Source organism: Macaca mulatta, chromosome 18 (genome assembly GCF_049350105.2).
Source record: "Macaca mulatta isolate MMU2019108-1 chromosome 18, T2T-MMU8v2.0, whole genome shotgun sequence".
NCBI lineage: Eukaryota > Metazoa > Chordata > Mammalia > Primates > Cercopithecidae > Macaca > Macaca mulatta.
This window is the reverse complement of record NC_133423.1, coordinates 83,578,156-83,597,319: the sequence shown is the minus strand read 5'-3', so window position 1 is coordinate 83,597,319 and position 19,164 is coordinate 83,578,156. Positions and strand designations below refer to the sequence as shown.

General features: G+C 47.1%; 1 protein-coding gene, 1 long non-coding RNA gene and 1 pseudogene across 3 annotated transcripts in view; 1 reads left to right on the top strand and 2 right to left on the bottom strand.

Annotated features, from left to right (window-relative positions):
* Nucleotides 1-18,935, top strand: part of LOC144336546 (uncharacterized) — a 35,576-nt gene extending 16,641 nt beyond the window's left edge. Inside the window, exon 5 of one of the 2 annotated variants that reach the window (XR_013408429.1) lies at nucleotides 18,223-18,935. This is a non-coding gene — a long non-coding RNA (uncharacterized LOC144336546). Of the gene's footprint in view, nucleotides 1-1,646; nucleotides 2,457-18,222 lie in introns of those variants that run through there. The other variant, XR_013408430.1, reaches the window with a different exon arrangement.
* LOC144336597 (uncharacterized) lies at nucleotides 10,042-17,821 on the bottom strand. Its single transcript, XM_077975511.1, has 3 exons — nucleotides 17,711-17,821; nucleotides 11,667-13,389; nucleotides 10,042-11,349 (listed from the first exon to the last, which is right to left on the bottom strand). Exons 1-2 carry the CDS (start codon nucleotides 17,819-17,821, stop codon nucleotides 12,325-12,327), a joined length of 1,176 nt encoding a protein of 391 aa, XP_077831637.1. The 3' UTR covers nucleotides 10,042-11,349; nucleotides 11,667-12,324.
* On the bottom strand, nucleotides 10,475-11,122 carry LOC144336543 (eukaryotic initiation factor 4A-II pseudogene; annotated as a pseudogene).
* Nucleotides 18,936-19,164: the final 229 nt, after the last annotated feature.

Genomic DNA, 19,164 nt, shown 5'->3' with positions numbered 1-19,164 from the left:
AAAATAAATGACAGATATTTTTCTATATGAATACATTTTAATTCTTAGAAAGTTGCCTGAAAAATACATATTAGCCACTCTATGTGATGAATGGATATGCTGACATTGGTATTTATGAAGTCCTTGCAGAGTCCAGGTCTTCACAATGAATTCCCAGACAGTCATTTTTCTCAGTGATGCTGGAGGACAACGTAATGGATTCTTCTGCACGGCGCCTGTGTCTGCCCGTTAGTGGCTGCCCTGCCTTATGATAGATGTTTTCCAGTCACCTTATAGAACTTGCTAATAATAACTCAATATTCATGGAGTAATCTGCAGTGCTAATGAAATTAAATTAAAAAACAAACCTTAGTCTATATTTTTAGGCCAGGTGTGGTGGCAGGCGCCTGTAATCCCAGCTACTTGGGGGGCTGAAGCAAGACGGTCACGTGTGTGTGTGTGCGTGTGTGTGTGTGTTTGTGATTCATTCATCATTATACTGATTCCATTTCTCACTTAAATTAAGGGTGTTTTCAATGTAAAAGATGGAGGTGAGAAGGGAGATTTTATCATCCACTCAAGGTTGCTTCCAGGTAAGAGGTTTGGAATCAGGAGCTCCCACCTAGAAACGATGTTCTGCCTCTGGACAGCACGAAGGCAATTGCCAACAAGGTTTCTCATGCCTCATTGTACCCGGATCATGGTTTTGTCAAGGTAGAATAAGGGACTAATACATTTTGGCAAATGCAAATATATTTGTTCAAATCATAAATGAATGAAAGCCAACTCATACATTCTTGTATCCTAAAGTTTTAAATCGTGCTCATGTACGTGAACAGTTTATATAGTGTCTACCTGTGAAGCACAAACCATAAGACTGTGGAAAGTCCTGTGTCATACTAAGAACATTCTTGGGATTCTCCTAAACTGCATGACTCTCAGACTGTCTACAGCCTGGAATTTAACTCAACCACCACTTCCTTTACCTTTATCCCTTCATCCCTTATCCAGATGTACTAGAAGACTCAGAACAAATCCCAGACCTGCTGAACAGCATGGTGTCTAGCACCTCTTGGGTACCACTTAGGTCTTCTGTAGATGCAGCTGCCTCTGCAGTGATCAGCCCTGCAAGGCTCCAGCTGACTTCACGCAGAGGTAACCTCACGCCACCCTGCCTGCCCGTAGTGCCCTCTGCCCAGAGTTCTCAGTAGACAATGAGGCCAGGGGTGCATGGTCGTAGCCCTCTCAGCGCCCATGCATGCACAGGCCAGGCACGTGGGGCATGAACTCCCTGTGGGGTAAGCTTCTGTGCAGTGGGATCCAGGGTGGCTGACCCCCACACCATGCTCTCCAATGGACTCCTCCTCCTTCCCTTTTTCATTTCCCTTGGTTGTTACTCCTGCTCCCTGGGCTTCGTCTCCTTGATAACATACAGCACATGAGCCTTTGCCTCAGTGTCTGCTCTCTGAGCCTCCCATGCTGAGACAAATACATACCTTTAATGTCTGGGTCTCCCACTTTTAAATTGGGGATAATAATACCTTCCTCATAAGGTTACTTTGAAGATTAAATACAGTTTGTTTGTTTGTTTGTTTTAGACACAGAGTCTTACTCTGTTGCCCAGGCTAGAGTGCAGTGGTATGATCACAGCTCACGGCAGCCTCCAGCTCCTGGGCTCAAGCTATCCTCCTGCCTCAACCCGCCAAGTAGCTAGGCCTACAGGTGCACACCCCCACGTCCAGTTACCTTTTTATTTTTTGGAGATGGAGTCTCGCTCTGTCACCCAGGCTGGAGTGCAATGGCACAATCTCAGCTCACTGCAGCCTCTGCCTCCCGGGTTCAAGCTTCAAGTGATTCTCCTGTCTTGGCCTCCCGAGTAGCTGGGACTACAGGCCCCACCACCACGCCCGGCTAATTTTTATATTCTTAGTAGAGATGGAGTTTCACCATGTTGGCCAGGATGGTCTCGAACTCCTGACCTCAGATGATCCACCCACGTCGGTCTCCCAAAGTGCTGGGATTACAGGTGTGAGCCACCGCGCCTGGCCCCAGCTAACTTTTTATTTTGCACAGACGGGCTCTCACTTTGTTACCCAAGCTGGTCTCGAACTCCTGGCTTCAAATGATTCTTCCGCTTGGCCTCCCAAAGCGCTGAGACTACAGGTGTGAGTCACGGAACCCAGCCCAAATGCAGGTCGTTTGGATGGCAGTACTTGCGGAGTATAAAGTTACAGCATAGAACTGCTTTCCCCTACTAGTTCTCTCCTTCAGGTCCCGTATTTTGAATTAGGATAATCTTGGGTTTCCCTGCTACCTATTTTGTGTTAAGTCCTCCAGTAAAGAGTGCCTTCTGCTTTCCTTGACCCTGTTTTTCAGTATCCTTTCAATATCCTTCAGTATCCTTCTTCACTGTCCTACTTGGCCGATTCTACTTGCGACTAAATCAGTATGCCTGCCACCAACCTGTGCGTCTTCATAATTGTCACTGGTGTGCCTTTTTTCACCTTGTGATTATCTGGGACATTTCTCTCCATTGGAGCCTATGATCTCCGAGAAGTCCTCCTAATTACCAGTGTTCCATTCTGATACATATGTCAAGTGATGACAGCTCACTTTATTTTTAAACTTCTTAAGGGTTGAAGTGGGATTTGGTATATCAGGAAACAACCAAACTAATTCTAAAGCTATACCTTTATAATTATACTGAACTGAAATGTAATACTGTTTGTAGAATGGAATTGGTATAAAGTGATTTTTTTTACCGCATTTAATATTATATATCCATCAGCTTTTTTGGGTTGCAATCATAAACAGAGACAAGATTTATTGGAGAGTTTTTGGGGCTCACAGAATCAGCAGGAACCTGGAGAATAGGAGGGAAGCAAGGGAGCTTTGGAAGCAATGGAAACTATTATCATCCATGTATTCATTCAGTAAGTGTTTAGTGAGCATTTACTATGTGCCAGTATTTTAACCAGTCTTCTACTGCTTGGCATCCAATTTGTTGCTATTATAAACAGTGCAATCTAATGAATAAAATTTTTAAAAAATTCATTTTCTAGAAATGTATTTTTTTTTCCATGAATTATTTACCAAGCTTACTGGCATACTGTTTTTCATTTGAGGGGAATTTGAGGTCAGGTCTTTGTATATGATCTTGAGCTCTTGAACATTATGTTAAACTTCATTGCCTTGAATGATACATTGACTTCTACAAATTAGTAATTAAGACAAAATATTTATTTATTTATTTATTTACTTATTTATTTATGAGATGGAGTCTCACTTTGTTGCCTAGGGTGGAGTGCAGTGGTGTGATCTCAGCTCACTGCAACCTCCACCTCCCGAGTTCAAGTGATTCTCATGCCTCAGCTCCCAGGTAGCTGGGATTACAGGCGAGGACCACCACGCCCAGCTAATGTTTTGTATTTTTGGTAGAGACAGAGTTTCACCATGTTGGCCAGGCTGGCCTAGAACTCCTGACCTCAGACGATCTACCTGCCTCGGCCCCCCAAAGCGCTGGGATTACAGGCATGAGCCACTGTGCCTGCTCTATTGTTTATGGAAATGTCCCATAGTTAATTTTTTTTCTTAAGCAGCTAAAACATGAACTTTGATGTGCTTATGAAAGCTTTTTTGGTAAACGCCTGCCTACTTTGCTGTTGAAATGCCTAAAAGATTACTGTAAGAGAGGCTGCTTGATAGTATAAATGGAGTCATTTCCTCCTTTACCAATCAATGCTGCCTGCTTGGAAACTAATAAACCTGTTACACATCAAGAGCCTTATAAGTGTGACTCAGGCAAAGCTGATGAGTAGACAGTTACTATGGGTCATTTTCCTTGACAACACAGAGACCACTGAAGCTAACAGGAAGACGTTCTGGTGCTGATGCAGAGAGGAAAGTCAACATAAAAACGCTCTCAGTGATGTGCACACTCCATCCCTGTTCAGCGTCCTCCTCGTGCTCCCCGCAGATGGCTGAGGTATCATGGCTTAGGTGCTGCACGGTGACTGTATTAAGCCCAGACACCCTCGCTCTCATGACAGCCCCCAAGTATGACACCGAGAGCGTGAAAGGGAAAGTGTATTTTTCTATGACCTATGGTTTCTTCTGACCTCACAAAGCTTTAGGCTTGTTTGTGTTTGACTTTTTGCTGTTTTTGCACTTTCAGAGCACGGCGGTTTGGAGGTGAAACTTTTCTTTAAAGTTCTTGTTAACATTTAGTTTGGCACAAAGTTTGCAAATGGGCGTGGAAAACACAACACCTTTTTCACTGTGAAGGAGGCTGCGTGGTTTTAGCAGCTTTTATTTGTTTATTTTTAAATTTTTATTTCCATAGGTTACTGGGAAACAGGTGGTGTCTGGTTACATGAATATGTTCTTTAGGGGTGATTTGTGAGATTTGGGTGCACCTATCATCCGAGCAGTATACACTGCACCCAATTTGTAGGTTGGGTTTGTTTATTTTTTACTGAGTCTGGCTCTGTCACCCAGGCTGGAGTGCAGTGGCACTATCTCGGCTCACTGCAACCTCCGTCTCCCAGGTTCAAGCGATCCTCCTGCCTCAGCCTGCCAAGTAGCTGGGATTACAGGTGCTTTCTACCACACCTGGCTAATTTTTGTATTTTTAGTAGAGATGGAGTTTCACCATGTTGGGCAGGCTGGTCTTGAACTCCTGATTTCAGGTGATTCACCCACCTCAGCCTTCCAAAGTGCTGGGATTACAGGCATGAGCCACCGCACCTGGTCTAATTTGTAGTGTTTTATCCCTCATCCCCTTCCCACCCTTTCCCCCGAGCCCCCAAAGTCCATTGCATTATTCTTGCGCCTTTGCATCCTCATAGCTTAGCTCCCACTTATTCGTGAGAACATATGATGTTTGGTTTTCCATTCCTGAGTTACTTCACTTAGAATAACAGCCTCCAAGTCTCATCCAGGTTGCTGCAAATGCCATTAATTCATTCCTTTTTATGACTGAGTAGTATTCTAGTGTGTGTGTGTGTGTGTGTGTGTGTGTGTGTGTGTGTGTGTGTGTATCACAGTTCTTTATCCACTTGTTGATTGATGGGCATTTGGTTTGGTTCCATATTTTTGCAATTGTGAATTGTGCACTGCTCTAAACATGCATGTGGAAATACATTTTTTGTATAATGACTCTTTTCCTCTGATAGATACCCAGTGGTGGGATTGCTGGATCAAATGGTGATAGTTCCACTTTTAATTCTTTAAGGAATCTCCACACTGTTTTCCATAGTGGCTGTACTAGTTTACATTCCTGCCAGCAGTGTAGAAGTGTTCCCCGTTCACCGCATCCACACCAACATCTATTATTTTTCAATTGTTATGGCCATTCTTGCAGGATTGTGGTATCGCATTGTGGTTTTGATTTGCATTTCCCTGATAATTAGTGATGTTAAGCATTTTTTCACATGTTTGTTGGCCATTTGTATATCTCCTTTTGAGAATTGTCTATGCATGTCCTTTAGCCCACTTTTTGATGGGATTTTTTTTTCTTGCTAATTTGTTTGAGTTCTTTATAGATTCTGGATAATAGTCCTTTGCAAATGTATAGCTTGTGAAGATTTTCTCCCACTCTGTGGATTGCCTGTTTACTCTGCTGACTGTTCCTTTTGCTGTGCAAAAGCTCTTTAGTTTAATTAAGTCCCAGCAATTTATCTTTGCTTTTATTGCGTTTGCTTTTGGGTTCTTGGTCATGAAATCTTTGCCTAAGTCAACGTCTAGAAGGGTTTTTCTGACGTTATCTTTCAGAAGTTTTATAGTTTCAGGTCTTAGATTTAAATCCTTGATCCAGCTTCAGTTTATTTTTTAGCAGCTTTTATTAAAGTCACTAAAGTTTTTTTTTTTTTTTTTTTTTTTTTTGAGACGGAGTCTCACTCTGTCGCCCAGGTTGGAGTGCAGTGGCCGGATCTCAGCTCACTGCAAGCTCCACCTCCCAGGTTTACGCCATTCTCCTGCCACAGCCTCCTGAGTAGCTGGGACTACAGGCGCCCGCCACCTCGCCCGGCTAGTTTTTTGTATTTTTAGTAGAGACGGGGTTTCACCGTGTTAGCCAGGATGGTCTCGATCTCCTGACCTCGTGATCCGCCCGTCTCGGCCTCCCAAAGTGCTGGGATTACAGGCTTGAGCCACCGCGCCCGGCCTAAAGTCACTAAAGTTTTAAAATAATGATTCTTTTTTTTTTTTTTTTTTTTTGAGATGGAGTCTCGCTCTGTCACCCAGGCTGGAGTGCAGTGGCCGGATCTCAGCTCACTGCAAGCTCCGCCTCCCGGGTTCACGCCATTCTCCTGCCTCAGCCTCCCGAGTAGCTGGGACTACAGGCGCCCACCACCTCGCCCGGCTAGTTTTTTGTATTTTTTAGTAGAGACGGGGTTTCACCGTGTTAACCAGGACGGTCTCGATCTCCTGACCTCGTGATCCGCCCGTCTCGGCCTCCCAAAGTGCTGGGATTACAGGCTTGAGCCACCGCGCCCGGCCAAAATAATGATTCTTTAATGTGACATTTTACAAACTCACAGTTCATTGTACCTTTCTCTCCCATAGTAGCATATATGTATGTGTGAATTTCCAAGTCAGGGTTCTCTCCAATTTATTTATTCAAATCTAATAAATTTTACAAGCATTATACCAAGCTGAAGGTTATTAACTAATTCTCAACAGAATTGGGGTGGAAATATCACTGGCTAGATTCAGGCTTTCAGTTCAACAAATGGACCTGCCTGAGCTCAGTACAATCAACCTTTCCTGTGTGTCTACGTGAACTCAAATAACTTACATGGCTGGTAGACCCTATTTTAAGGGCAACTCTGAGTTGAGACTACCATAAAGATTTGTAGATCATAAACATAAGCCTGTGAGACAGAGTTGTCCTAAAGAAAGAAAGGTTATAATTTCCAAGCAGAAGGAGAAAGCACCTTTTTGGTTACACGCCTGGCATGTTATGAAAAGCTGGAGTTCAGTATTTCATTATAAGAAAAAAAAAATGATAAAATTTCTAAAAGTGTTAGACTAGGAGGAGAGAGAAAGAAACACAAAAGCTTTAGGTACCAGAAATGGGCTGGGTGCAGTGGCTCACGCCTGTAATCCCAACACTTTGGGAGGCTGAGGCAGGTGCATCACTTAAGGTCAGAAGTTCAAGACCAGCCTGGCCAATATAGTGAAACCCATCTCTACTAAAATTACAAAAATTAGCCGGTCGTGGTGGTGTATGCCTGTATCCCCAGTTACTAGGGAGGCTGAGGCAAGAGAATCGCTTGAACCTAGGAGGTGGAGATTGCAGTGAGCCAAGATCGCATCACTGCACTTCAGCCTGGGTGACAGAGCAAGGCTCTGTCTCATAAAAAACAAAACAAACAAACAAATGAAACCAGAAATGGCACCACCTCATAACATTGTCACAATCTCTGCCTGAGAATGGGCAACTTCAGGAGAATGGAAGAACATGATAGTCTCATTGCTAACAGGTCTGAGTTAATTCTAGTGTAGCTAACAAAGTGAAAATATTGGCCGGGCATGGTGGCTCAAGCCTGTAATCCCAGCACTTTGGGAGGCTGAGACGGGCGGATCACGAGATCAGGAGATCGAGACCATCCTGGCTAACACGGTGAAACCCCGTCTCTACTAAAAAATACAAAAAACTAGCCGGGCGAGGTGGCGGGCGCCTATACTCCTAGCTACTCAGGAGGCTGAGGCAGGAGAATGGCGTAAACCCGGGAGGCGGAGCTTGCAGTGAGCTGAGATCCGGCCACTGCATTCTAGCCTGGGCCACAGAGCGAGACTCCGTCTCAAAAAACAAACAAACAAAACAAAGTGAAAATATTAAGGAGAAAGGTAGCATTTATGAGACACCTTGAAATAAAGCCTTAGCACAACTTAAAACAGACTTTAAAAGAAAAGGCAGGCTGGGCGCAGTGGCTCACGCCTGTAATCCCAGCACTTTGGGAGGCCTAGGTGGGTGGGTCACCTGAGGTTAGGAGTTCGAGACCAGCCTGGCCAACATGGTCTTTACTAAAAATACCCCGTCTCTACTAAAAATACAAAAATTAGCTGGGCGTGGTGGCACACGCCTGTAATCCCAGCTACTCAGGAGGCTGAGGCAGGAGAATTGCTTGAACCCAGGAGGCAGAAGTTGCAGTGAGCCAAGATTGTGCCACTGCCCTCCAGGCTGGGCGCAGAGCAAGACTCCATCTTGGACAAAAATAAAAGAAAAAGAAAAGGCAAATATTAATACTTTTGAGTCTGGGGAGTGATCCATATAATTTTCTTTTGAGTTTTTTTCTCAACACACTGAGAATTTAAAGCTTTTTGAGACTCAGATAAGAAATTCACAGACTCATGGACTCAGAAGCCACCTTCAGACAACAACATCGCACCTCCTTATCTCAAACTATAGTGAAATTATAGAGAGGAAGACGTGCACGCTAAAACCCAGGTTTTAAGAACACAGCACTGCAGAAATTCACCCACGTTGGGTCTTCCTCACTTCTCTTTGTCTTAGACTATCAAAGCCTAATTACAGTCTTTTATTTTATTTATTTATTTATTTTTTTTGAGACGGAGTCTCACTCTGTCGCCCAGGCTGGAGTGCAGTGGCCGGATCTCAGCTCAGTGCAAGCTCCGCCTCCCAGGTTCACGCCGTTCTCCTGCCTCAGCCTCCCGAGCAGCTGGGACTACAGGCGCCTGCCACCACACCCGGCTAATTTTTTTGTAATTTTAGTAGAGACAGTGTTTCACTGTGTTAACCATAATAGTCTTGATCTCCTGATCTTGTGATCCGCCCACCTCGGCCTCCCAAAGTGCTGGATTACAGGCTGGTACTTTCTTTAACTTATTTGTTGTTTTTTGTTTGTTTCTTTCTTGAGACAGGGTCTTGCTCTATTACCCAAGCTGGAGCTCAGTGGTGCTATCATAGCTCAGTACAACCTCAAACTCCTGGGTTCAATCAATCTTCCCACTGAGCCTCTGGAGTAGTTGGGACTTCACTCCATGCCACTGTGCCTGGCTAATTTTTTAAATTTCCTGTAGAGGTGGGATCTTGCCATGTTGCCCAGGATTCTTCAACTTGTTAAAACAAAAAAGAGATATGCACCAGTTACAAAACACATTTACAAAAATCAATAGCTTTCCTATATCAGCATTATTCAACTAGAAAATGCAAACGGGAATCATCCTACTCAACATGGCAACAAAAATATAAATTATATAGGAATTATGTGTGTGTGTGTGTGTGTGTGTGTGTATTTTTTTTTTTCCAAGTCAAGTCTTCATTGAAGTTGGCAGAGGCCTCTCAATGTTTTATGAAAACATCTTAACCTAAGAATATGTAAGGAAACAAATTCAATTGTCTTTTTTTTCTTTTAGCACTAATTAAATACTTTATTGAATAAATACAATACCAAAGGCTGGGTGCCAGTAATCACACCTGTAATCCCAGCACTTTGGGAGGCCAAGGTGGGCAGACTCCTTGAGTCCAGGAGTTCAAGACCAGCCTGGGAAACATGGTGAAACCCTGTATCTACAATATATGCAAAAATTAGCCATGTGTGGTGGCCAGTGCCTGTAGTCCCAGCTACTGGGGAGGCTGAGGTGGAAGGATCACTTGAGTCCAAGAGGTCGACGCTGCAGTGAGCCAAGATGGCACCACTGCACTCCAGCCTGGGTGACAGAGTGGGACACGGTCTCACAACAAAAAAATAAAAAACACAATACCAAACAAAATGCATTCAAATGCTTTTTTTTTTTTTTTTTTTTTTTTTTTGAGACGGAGTCTCGCTGTGTCGCCCAGGCTGGAGTGCAGTGGCCGGATCTCAGCTCACTGCAAGCTCTGCCTCCCGGGTTTTTACGCCATTCTCCTGCCTCAGCCTCCCGAGTAGCCGGGACTACAGGTGCCCGCCACCTCGCCCGGCTAGTTTTTTGTATTTTTTAGTAGAGACGGGGTTTCACCGTGTTAGCCAGGATGGTCTCGAACTCCTGACCTCGTGATCCGCCCGTCTCGGCCTACCAAAGTGCTGGGATTACAGGCTTGAGCCACCGCGCCCGGCCCAAATGCTTTCTTAAAAAACAATTTGAAAGGCCTTTCTACTCAGGCTAATGACAAATGCAGTAAAGACAGATATGGTCATGTAACATAGTTAGCTGATTTTATACAGCACTTGTATCTTTTAGTCCACAAGTATATTATTAAATGATAGAGAAATTGAATACAACCATTTCTACAGAACTGTGAAATAAATTTCTAAAGAAGAAAGATTTTACAGACCCCATCTTTTATACCCATCTAAAGAGGATAAAGCCAGTGACTTTCCTCACAAGACCTCATGACTAATGCCACTTTGCTATCAAAATCTGTATTTCTGGTCCATTATGAGTATTGAGACAAGATTCAAATATTCCCAGAGAAAGAGGCATAATGCAGGTTGTGATCACCCATTCAACAACATTGAGCCCTGCATCCAAAACTGTCTCATGCCAGGAATTAAATAAGGCCAGCCACATTCATGGGCATTTCCTCCACTGTAGTACTGTACGGAAAGTGTCCGTGTCACCAAGAATCCTCTTGTCTTCTTCAGTAACAAAGTTTGTAGCCACACCTTTCTTCCTAAATCAACCACCTCTGCCAGTTCTGCAAATGTTTTCACAATTGGTAGATGGATCATAGTTTATAACCAAAGACACTTATTGCACATCAATCCCAAAAGCCAACAAATCAGTAGTGATCAGAACCCTGATTGGAATTCCTTCATGATGACATCTCTCTCCTTCTCGTCCATGTCGCCACGCAGAGCAGAAACTGTGAGGTCTGTGGCATGCATTTGCTCAGTCAGCCAGTTGACAGTCTGCTTTGTATTGAGAAAAATAACAGCCCGTGTAATGGTCAGTGTCTCATACAAGTCACAGAGTGTCTCCAACTTCCATTACTCTCTCTCAAGATTAATATAAAACAGATTCCTTCAAGGTTAAATTCTTCCTTTTTCACCAGAATTCAAATTGGATCTCTCATGAATTTTTTGGTCACTTCCACCATATCAGTTGGCACTGTGGCAGAAAGCAACACAACCTGAATACTTGTATTTAATTTTTGGAAAATCTCATTGATTTGATTCTTAAATCCTTGGTTCAACATTTCATCTGCTTCATCCAAAACACAGGTTTTGATCCATTTTGGAGAAAATATCTTCTGTTTAACAAAGCAAACACTCTCCCTGGTGTACCAACAACAGTATGTGATGCTTCAGCCTGCAGTTTCTGCCTTTCATTTCGAACATTTGTTCCACCAGTGCAAGCAAGACAGTGCAGGCTCCCATGTAGTCGGTGCCGGAATTACTTTTTGGATCTTTAATGCAGAAAATACTAGCTCTCGGCCGGGCGCGGTGGCTCAAGCCTGTAATCCCAGCACTTCGGGAGGCCGAGACGGGCGGATCACAAGGTCAGGATATTGAGACCATCCCGGCTAACACGGCGAAACCCCGTCTCTACTAAAAAAAACACAAAAAATTAGCCGGGCGAGGTGGTGGGCGCCTGTAGTCCCAGCTACTCGGGAGGCTGAGGCAGGAGAATGGCGGGAACCCGGGAGGTGGAGCTTGCAGTGAGCTGAGATCCGGCCACTGCACTCCAGCCTGGGCGACAGACCGAGACTCCGTCTCAAAAAAAAAAAAAAAAGAAAATACTAGCTCTCTGTCGAAGGGCTGAAGGCTTCTCAAAACCATAAGCATAGATGCCCCGAAGAAGAGACTCCTTTACGTTCGTATCATCAAAGTTATCAACAATCTCATCCCACTTGCTCTAGATGACAGCATCTGTGTCTCTTCCCTCTGGGCCGCCATGTTCTCTGTTATAATCCGAGACATGATTTGGAAAACCATTCAGCACCCAACTGAAAAGACCAATTTTCTTAAAAAACAAAACATTCTGGGTGACACAAGTACTTATGAGCAGACACAGCTCCTGAGCCAACACCACAAGGCAAATCTATGGCCACCACGGGCGGAGAGCACCGCGGCCCGGGGCAGGGGAAGAAGGCCCGGCCAGGGCGCTCCTCTGGGGGCTGCCCTGTCGCCTCCCCAACGACCCGTGGAAGGAGGAGGCAGAGCTGCCCAATGGTTGCTGTGCTCCTTGGTCTGAGCAGTCACCGGGCCGAGCGGGTCCGCAGACGGGTCGGGCTCCGCTGCCTGGTGTGGCTGCAGCGGGGCCGGGAGGGGAGGGGAGCTGGTCGCAGGGCCCCGCGTCCCCGCGTGCAGCGCAGCGCAGCGCAGGGGTGGGAGGAGACGAGGCCTGCAGGCCCAACGCGCACGAGGCACCTCCAGGTCAGCACCGCTGTCACGGAGCTCAGACTCCCTCTGTCCCCGGCTGCGCGGGCCCACGTCGCGGGGATTCCGCCGTGTGCAGCGCCAGCTCGTGGAGCTCCGAGGCGGGCCTCGTGGCCGCAGCTCTGCCTGCACTTTTGTCTGCGCTCCCGGAAGGCCAGCCGCCCGGCGTGGACGAACACCGGGCCTCCCGCGCAGCTCGCTGCGTGGACTCCGCCGGTTTGTGAGGGATGCCGGGGTAGGGGGAGGCCTGACCGCGTGCTCTGCGCACTGACGATGTCGGGATCCTGGGAGCTGCGCTCCTCGCGGTGCCCCTGGGACTTCCAGCGTCGGCGGCGCCCGTGAACCCCGGAAGAAAGGGTGTCGGCGGAGCGCGCGGTCGCCTTGCGCTACCGGAGCTCCTCGATAGGTGGCGGGACGCGGGTCCCGGTCTGGCCAGGCCTGCCGGCTCCTCCAAGGGCTTGCCGCGGTCCTCCGGCGCGGACGGGCTGTTCTTGGAGATCAGGCACGGGGCGCGCGCGTGGGCAGGTCGGAGGGCGAGGGCTCCTCCTTGGCCAGTCCGATGGCCGCGATCCCCAGGCGCCAGAAGCCTGTCTGGAAGCCGCAGGCCGCGGCCGGCGACCTCCGACGCCCTCCAGGAGGGGCTGCAAGAGCTGCTCCAGTCGGCCTGCGCGTCTGTGGGCTGCCCCGCCACCCCGGGGTCCGCCGGCTCCGCGTCGCCCTGCTCTGAGGCAGCACGCTGGCGGCTTCGCGTCGCGGGAGTTTCTTGCGTTGGGAGTGCAGACGGCAGAGGCCCTCTGGGACCTCCCCAGGGCGGTGGCGGGCAGGTCTCCTCCGGGGGCACCGAGTTCTGCAAGTCTTGCGCGCTGCCGCCGCTCTGGCCCTCCTCGGGAAACCCACAGCGGGCGGCAGGAGCAGCGTGGACTGGGGGCTGCAGCGCAGCTGAGCGCAGGGGTCTCCTGTGGGCGTCCTCGGCCTCCTCCGGGTCCACTGCCCTAACGGCCGTCACCTCCTTGGCGCGGGGATCGGTGCCCTTGCGCCCCTCCCAGAACCAGCCCGTGCCGATGCAGTGGAGCGTGGTGAAGAGCTAGTTGGGCCCCACTCGCGGCTGGCAAGTCCCCGGGGGCGAGCCACGCCGCGCCTGCAGCCTGCGAGGCGAGTAGACCAGGCAGGAGCGCAGCGCGGGCCCGCTCCCGCCCCCGCCCACTCGCGGGGCCGCACCCGGCCTCCCCCAACCTGCAGCCCGTTCGCCTGGGGACGCTGGGCCTCCCCGTCCGCCAAGAAGCCGGCTCCTATGTAGGAATAATATTAATCGATGCAACTATCTATAAGGTTGTGGATTAAAATGTTAATACACTTCAAGTACTTGAAACAGTTTCTGATATAATAAGAGTCCAATTCGTATTGGCTGTTATTATTAAGAAAAATTCTGTAGAATTCATGTGAGGAGAGTTCTATAAGCCCTGCACTCTGCACAGATGATTGGAACAAATGGAAAGGAAGATTAAATACTGTAAAGGCAATTTCCCCCAAATTAATCTATATGTTTAAAAGAGTTTCGACCAATAAGATTTTGATGGACTTTTAAAATTTATTCTAAAGTACATCTAGATCAATAAAATTTGTACATATTAGCTAGAATTAAAAAATAGTATTGGCCGGGTGTGGTGGCTCTCGCCTGTAATCCCAGCACTTTGGGAGGCCGAAGCAGGCGAATCACTTGAGGTCAGGAGTTCGAGACCAGCCTGGCCAACATAGCGAAACGCCATCTCTACTAAAAATACAAAAATTAGCCAGGCGTGGTGGCGGGCGCCTGTAATCCCAGTTACTCGGGAGGCTGAGGCAGGAGAATCGCTTGAACCCGGGAGGCAGAGGTTTCAGTGAGCCAAGATTGTACCACTGCACGCCAGCCTGAGTGACAGTGGGAGACTCAGTCTCAACAAACAAACAAACAAACAAACAAAAAACCGATAAAACAGAAGGCACTCGTGTCTGGGACTTTTTCTTTTCTTCTTCTTCTTTTTTTTTTTTTTGACATGGAGTCTTGCTCTGTTGCCCAGGCTGCTGGAGTGCAGTGGCCAGATGGCTCACTGCAACCTCTGCCTCCTAGATTCAAGCTATTCTCCTGCCTCAGCCTCCTGAGTAACTGGAACTACAGGCGGCATGCCACCACGCCTGGCTAATTTTTTGTATTTTTAGTAGAGACGAGGTTTCACCGTGTTAGCCAGGATGGTCTCGATCTCCTGACCCTGTGATCCACCTGCGACGGGGTCCCAAAGTGCTGAGATTACAGGCGTGAGCCACCGCGCCTGTCTGGATTTATGTTTGATAGTGATGTGAACAGAATGATTTCTGACAGTAGATTTACTGAAAATGAACTGGTGCTCCTCATCCTTAAAATAGCAGAGTACCTTCTAAGTCCAGATATTCACTCATCCCCACACAGTACTGCAATATAACGTGAATAAGAGTGTTAATAGCGAAGGGCTTTCTTGGCCACTAAAGTCCTGTGTCCAATTCTCTCCTTTGATGAGAGCTATGAATTCTTAGAATAACAGAACTATAAAAAGACCTTTAAGGTATAACAAAATGCCATTTTATATCCAAAACATGTTGAAAATTAGGACTAGAAATATAAAGGAAGTAGCCGGGCACGGTGGCTCACACCTGTAATCCCAGCACTTTAGGAGGCCTAGGTGGGCGGATCACAAGGTCAGGAGATCCAGACCATCCTAGCTAACACAGTGAAACTCCGTCTCTACTAAAAATACAATAATTTAGCCAGGTGTGGTGGCAAGTCCCTGTGGTCCCAGCTACCCGGGAGTCTTGCAGTGAGCCAAGATCACGCCACTGCACTCCAGCCTGGGCGACAGAGTGAGACTCTGTCTCAAAACAACAACAACAAAAAAGAAATAAAAAGGAATTATATACCTTTTTAAAACATCTTTCTGAGGGCAGGGAATATGCATTCCTAAAAAATGCTAACATTCTTGATTCTTCTGTATTTTTCAGTACCACCTTGCTTTTTATATGTTGCATGTGGCAAACAAACATATGAAAACCACAACTGCATGTCTTTTCCCAGCCCTACTATAGATGACATTGGTGTCATGAGATCAGGCTCTATCATTTGAAATGAATTAACTTCTAAAAGTTTTAGTTAAAATTTCAAATCTCAAGTAAATCAAGTCTTGATTAGAACAATATAACTTATAATTTGAAATTAATGTTACTGAAAAGTGGCGTTCCTGGGGGTGGTGAGGAGTCTCTGTGAATGCAGCACAGCTCTGGCAGTCTTCCTGGCGTGGGCCGCTGACGTCAGGGCAGCGTTTAACAGGGGAAGTAAGCAGTTCGGCAGTGCAGGAATTACTTCTGTGACATCATCTATGTTATGCTGCCAGTAAATGTTCTGAAAAACTCTGCTCCAGAAAAGCTGTGTCTGAATGAGAGAAGTCAGTTTTCCAAACTAATTCTCACCAACTCCTGCCCTCAAACAACCTAGCCATGTAAAGCAGAGAGTAACATACAAGTAGTCTTGGCAAGGCGGTGTCACGGAGAATTCATGCTGAAAGCGTCGTCTGTTTGTCCTGTCCTTTAAACACAGACATAAAGTGGATATGGTTAGCTAGGGTCTGTAATTATGAATCCAGAAGCTTATATTTTCTTTCTCTCCCTTCATCTCTTCTTCTTTACTTCCCTCCCTTCCTCCTTCCTTCCCTCCCTCCCTCCCTCCCTCCCTCCCTCCCTCCCTCCTTCCTTCCTTCCTTCCTTCCTTCCTTCCTTCCTTCCTTCCTTCCTTCCTTCCTTCCTGTGTCCTCTTTTTTCTTCCTTGGAAAAACATTAGAAAGGCAAACCTGCTTGCATAAAGTTTTCATTTGAAAGCTGATCCGGCCAGGCGCGGTGGCTCAAGCCTGTAATCCCAGCACTTTGGGAGGCCGAGACGGGCGGATCACGAGGTCAGGAGATCGAGACCGTCCCGGCTAACACAGTGAAACCCCGTCTCTACTAAAAATACAAAAACTTAGCCGGGCGAGGTGGCGGCGCCTGTAGTCCCAGCTACTCGGGAGGCTGAGGCAGGAGAATGGCGTGAACCCGGGAGGCGGAGCTTGCAGTGAGCTGAGATCCGGCCACTGCACTCCAGCCTGGGTGACAGAGCGAGACTCCGTCTCAAAAAAAAAAAAAAAAAAAAAAAAAAAAAAGAAAGCTGATCCTAGAGTCTAAAAACCCAGGATGGGTAAAGACTTAAAATTTGAGCGATTTTAAAAATCCATGTAACGAAGAAACAATTACTGTTCACTCTCATAATGTATGGAAAATTTCTTTCCCACTTGTAAAAGATTTAAAAAATTAGGTTTATTTATTTATTTTATTTTATTTTTTGAGACAGAATCTCGCTCTGTCGCCCAGGTTGGAGCACAGTGGCACGATCTCAGCTCCCTGCAACCTCCACCTCCGAGTCTCAGCCTCCTGAATATCTGGGACTACAAGCACCTGCCGCCATGCCTGGCTAATATTTGTATTTTTAGTAGAGACAGGGTTTCACCATATTGATCAGGCTGGTCTCGAACTCCTGACCTCAGGTGATCCGCCCGTCTCGGCCTCCCAAAGTGCTAGGATTACAGGCGTGAGCCACCGCGCTCAGCCGAAAAATTCGCTTTAAACAATCCCAAGCCCCCCACAAGCAGTCCCTTAAGCCACATATTTTTGTTAATTAAATCATTACTTTCATTTTAAAACATTCCCAAAAATGTTGTAGGAAGCATCAATACAGCATTTTCCACAACCCAGATTCTGAATCCTTTGTTTAAAAAAAGTCATTACATATTTCCTGGAACTGTTATTTTAAAAAGTCATCCCTATCTATTTTGGCAAACCTTGTAAAAACATTAGCCTTCCTTAGAATAGCATTTTAAAAGTTAGTGTCAGAGCTTAGCTGGAGAGAGTCAAGGATTCAAGAGCCTATGAAGCAAATCTAGAGCTAAAAGAGTATTACTAAAAAATAAGCATTCAAAGTTATTTTTAGTGGATGGGGACAGTGTGTTCCCGAACTTCCCTTTCTTTATTCTATAAGCTACTGTACATTTACTAACAGTCTGGCTAAACAGAGTGCTGGGGCACCCCTGGCTGGAAGGCACAAGACTTTCTACCCTCGCTCCCTCCCCCAGCAGTGGTAATAAGAACAACCCCTCGCTAGGGTGAATGGACCGAAAAAGTCACCATTCAGCGACTGCTGCAGGTAGGACTCAGCCTTTAGACGCAGGTGCTGTGCCTCGGAAGCCTGCTTTGTGCCATCTTTGTAACATGTTCCAAGCCCCCACTGGGCCTGGCTGACTGGATGGGTACCCCAGGCCCAGACCAGGACTCTCGGGGTTTCTGTACCCATTTCTCCCTTCAGAGCACACTCTCACCCTCTGCTTCCCACCCTGAGTGCAGATCCACAGCCCAAAGCGCTGGCCAGGGCTGGAGGGGTGGGAAGAGGGTGGGGAAGACTCTCTGTTCCCAGAGGGCAGTGAGTCCATGCAAGCTCTTACTGGCACATTGCCTCTCCCCCTGAATCTCAAGTGGCCGGGCCACCACAGTGTCGCCGACACACTGGCTGTGGTGACTCTTGATTGCCTCAGGTTCCTGGCCAGCTCAGAGCACTGAGTTACTGACAGGCATGTGTGCGGACCAGCGTGGCCCATCTGGGTGCAATGCTGCCAATGGGCCACAGAACCTGAGGGCAGTGGGGGGGGGCCGCAGTGTCCTATACCCTATGCCCCTGCCTCTGGCACCCAAAGGGGTTGCTTCGGCCCCTCGGCAGGCCGCGTGCTGTGTCCTCTGCGGACGTGGTGACCTTTGCTATCCACTGCTAATGGGACCTGTGGGTGTCCTCTCTTGCCTCCAGTCAATGTGACCATCTCTCATTTTACCTGGTCAGGCTCAAGTCCTTCAGGATGAGTTTCTGGCTTGCTGGGAAGGTGTGGGCTCCTCGCTACCCCCCACTGCACTGGTGGCAGGGTGTGGACAGCAGGTTGGGCTCAACCTGGAGAGAGATCACCTTCTAAGACTGCAGTGATTATGCTAAAGAGTTCAAGGAAAGACATGGATGGAAGATTCTGTTCTACCTTCATGATATGAAATCCCAAGTAGTGAATTTACAATGGCCAGAAGAGGCACCAGCCTTTGTATTCTCCTGCATCCTACCGGTAGGACTGGCATTGGTGATCATCAAGGAAGCCCAGAAGCAGCTTTGAGAGCATCAGCAGAAGCCAGCATGCACGGCAGCAAGCGACGCTGCAGCCTCATGAGTGGGGACGCCACCAGTGGGGTCTAAGTCCCAGGCAGCTGCAGAGACAGGAAGGTCGACACTGCTCCAGCACAGACGAGTTCCTGAGAGCCACAGCATGGGCAGTGCTGATAGCTTTGCTACCTTTTCCTCCTGGAGATACGACTTTAGCCGGGAGAGGCACTTGACAAAAAAGAGCAAGAAGCGATGGTGCCTGGATACTACAGAGAACCTTCATGTGCATTGGCTGGATGGTAAAATACAGAAATCCCTCTTATCTCTCTATTATTCTAAATTCATCATAATTTATCAATAAATCTATATATATCATGTGGGCCTATGAATGTTGCAATACATTTTAAAAACAAGTTGTGTACACATTTGTATTAGAACAAGCTGTGTGCATTTGTCCAGGATGCTGCATACCAGGAGTGGCCCTGGTGTTCAAGGCTGACTTGTATTTCCAGACTCGGTTGCCCTAGTCACACAGAGCGCACTGCTGATTGGAAGGGGATGGGTCCGGTGTCTCTGTAAGGAAACTGGACAACGGGTATCCAAATGCTCTTAATTGTACTGTTATTTATTTATTTTTGA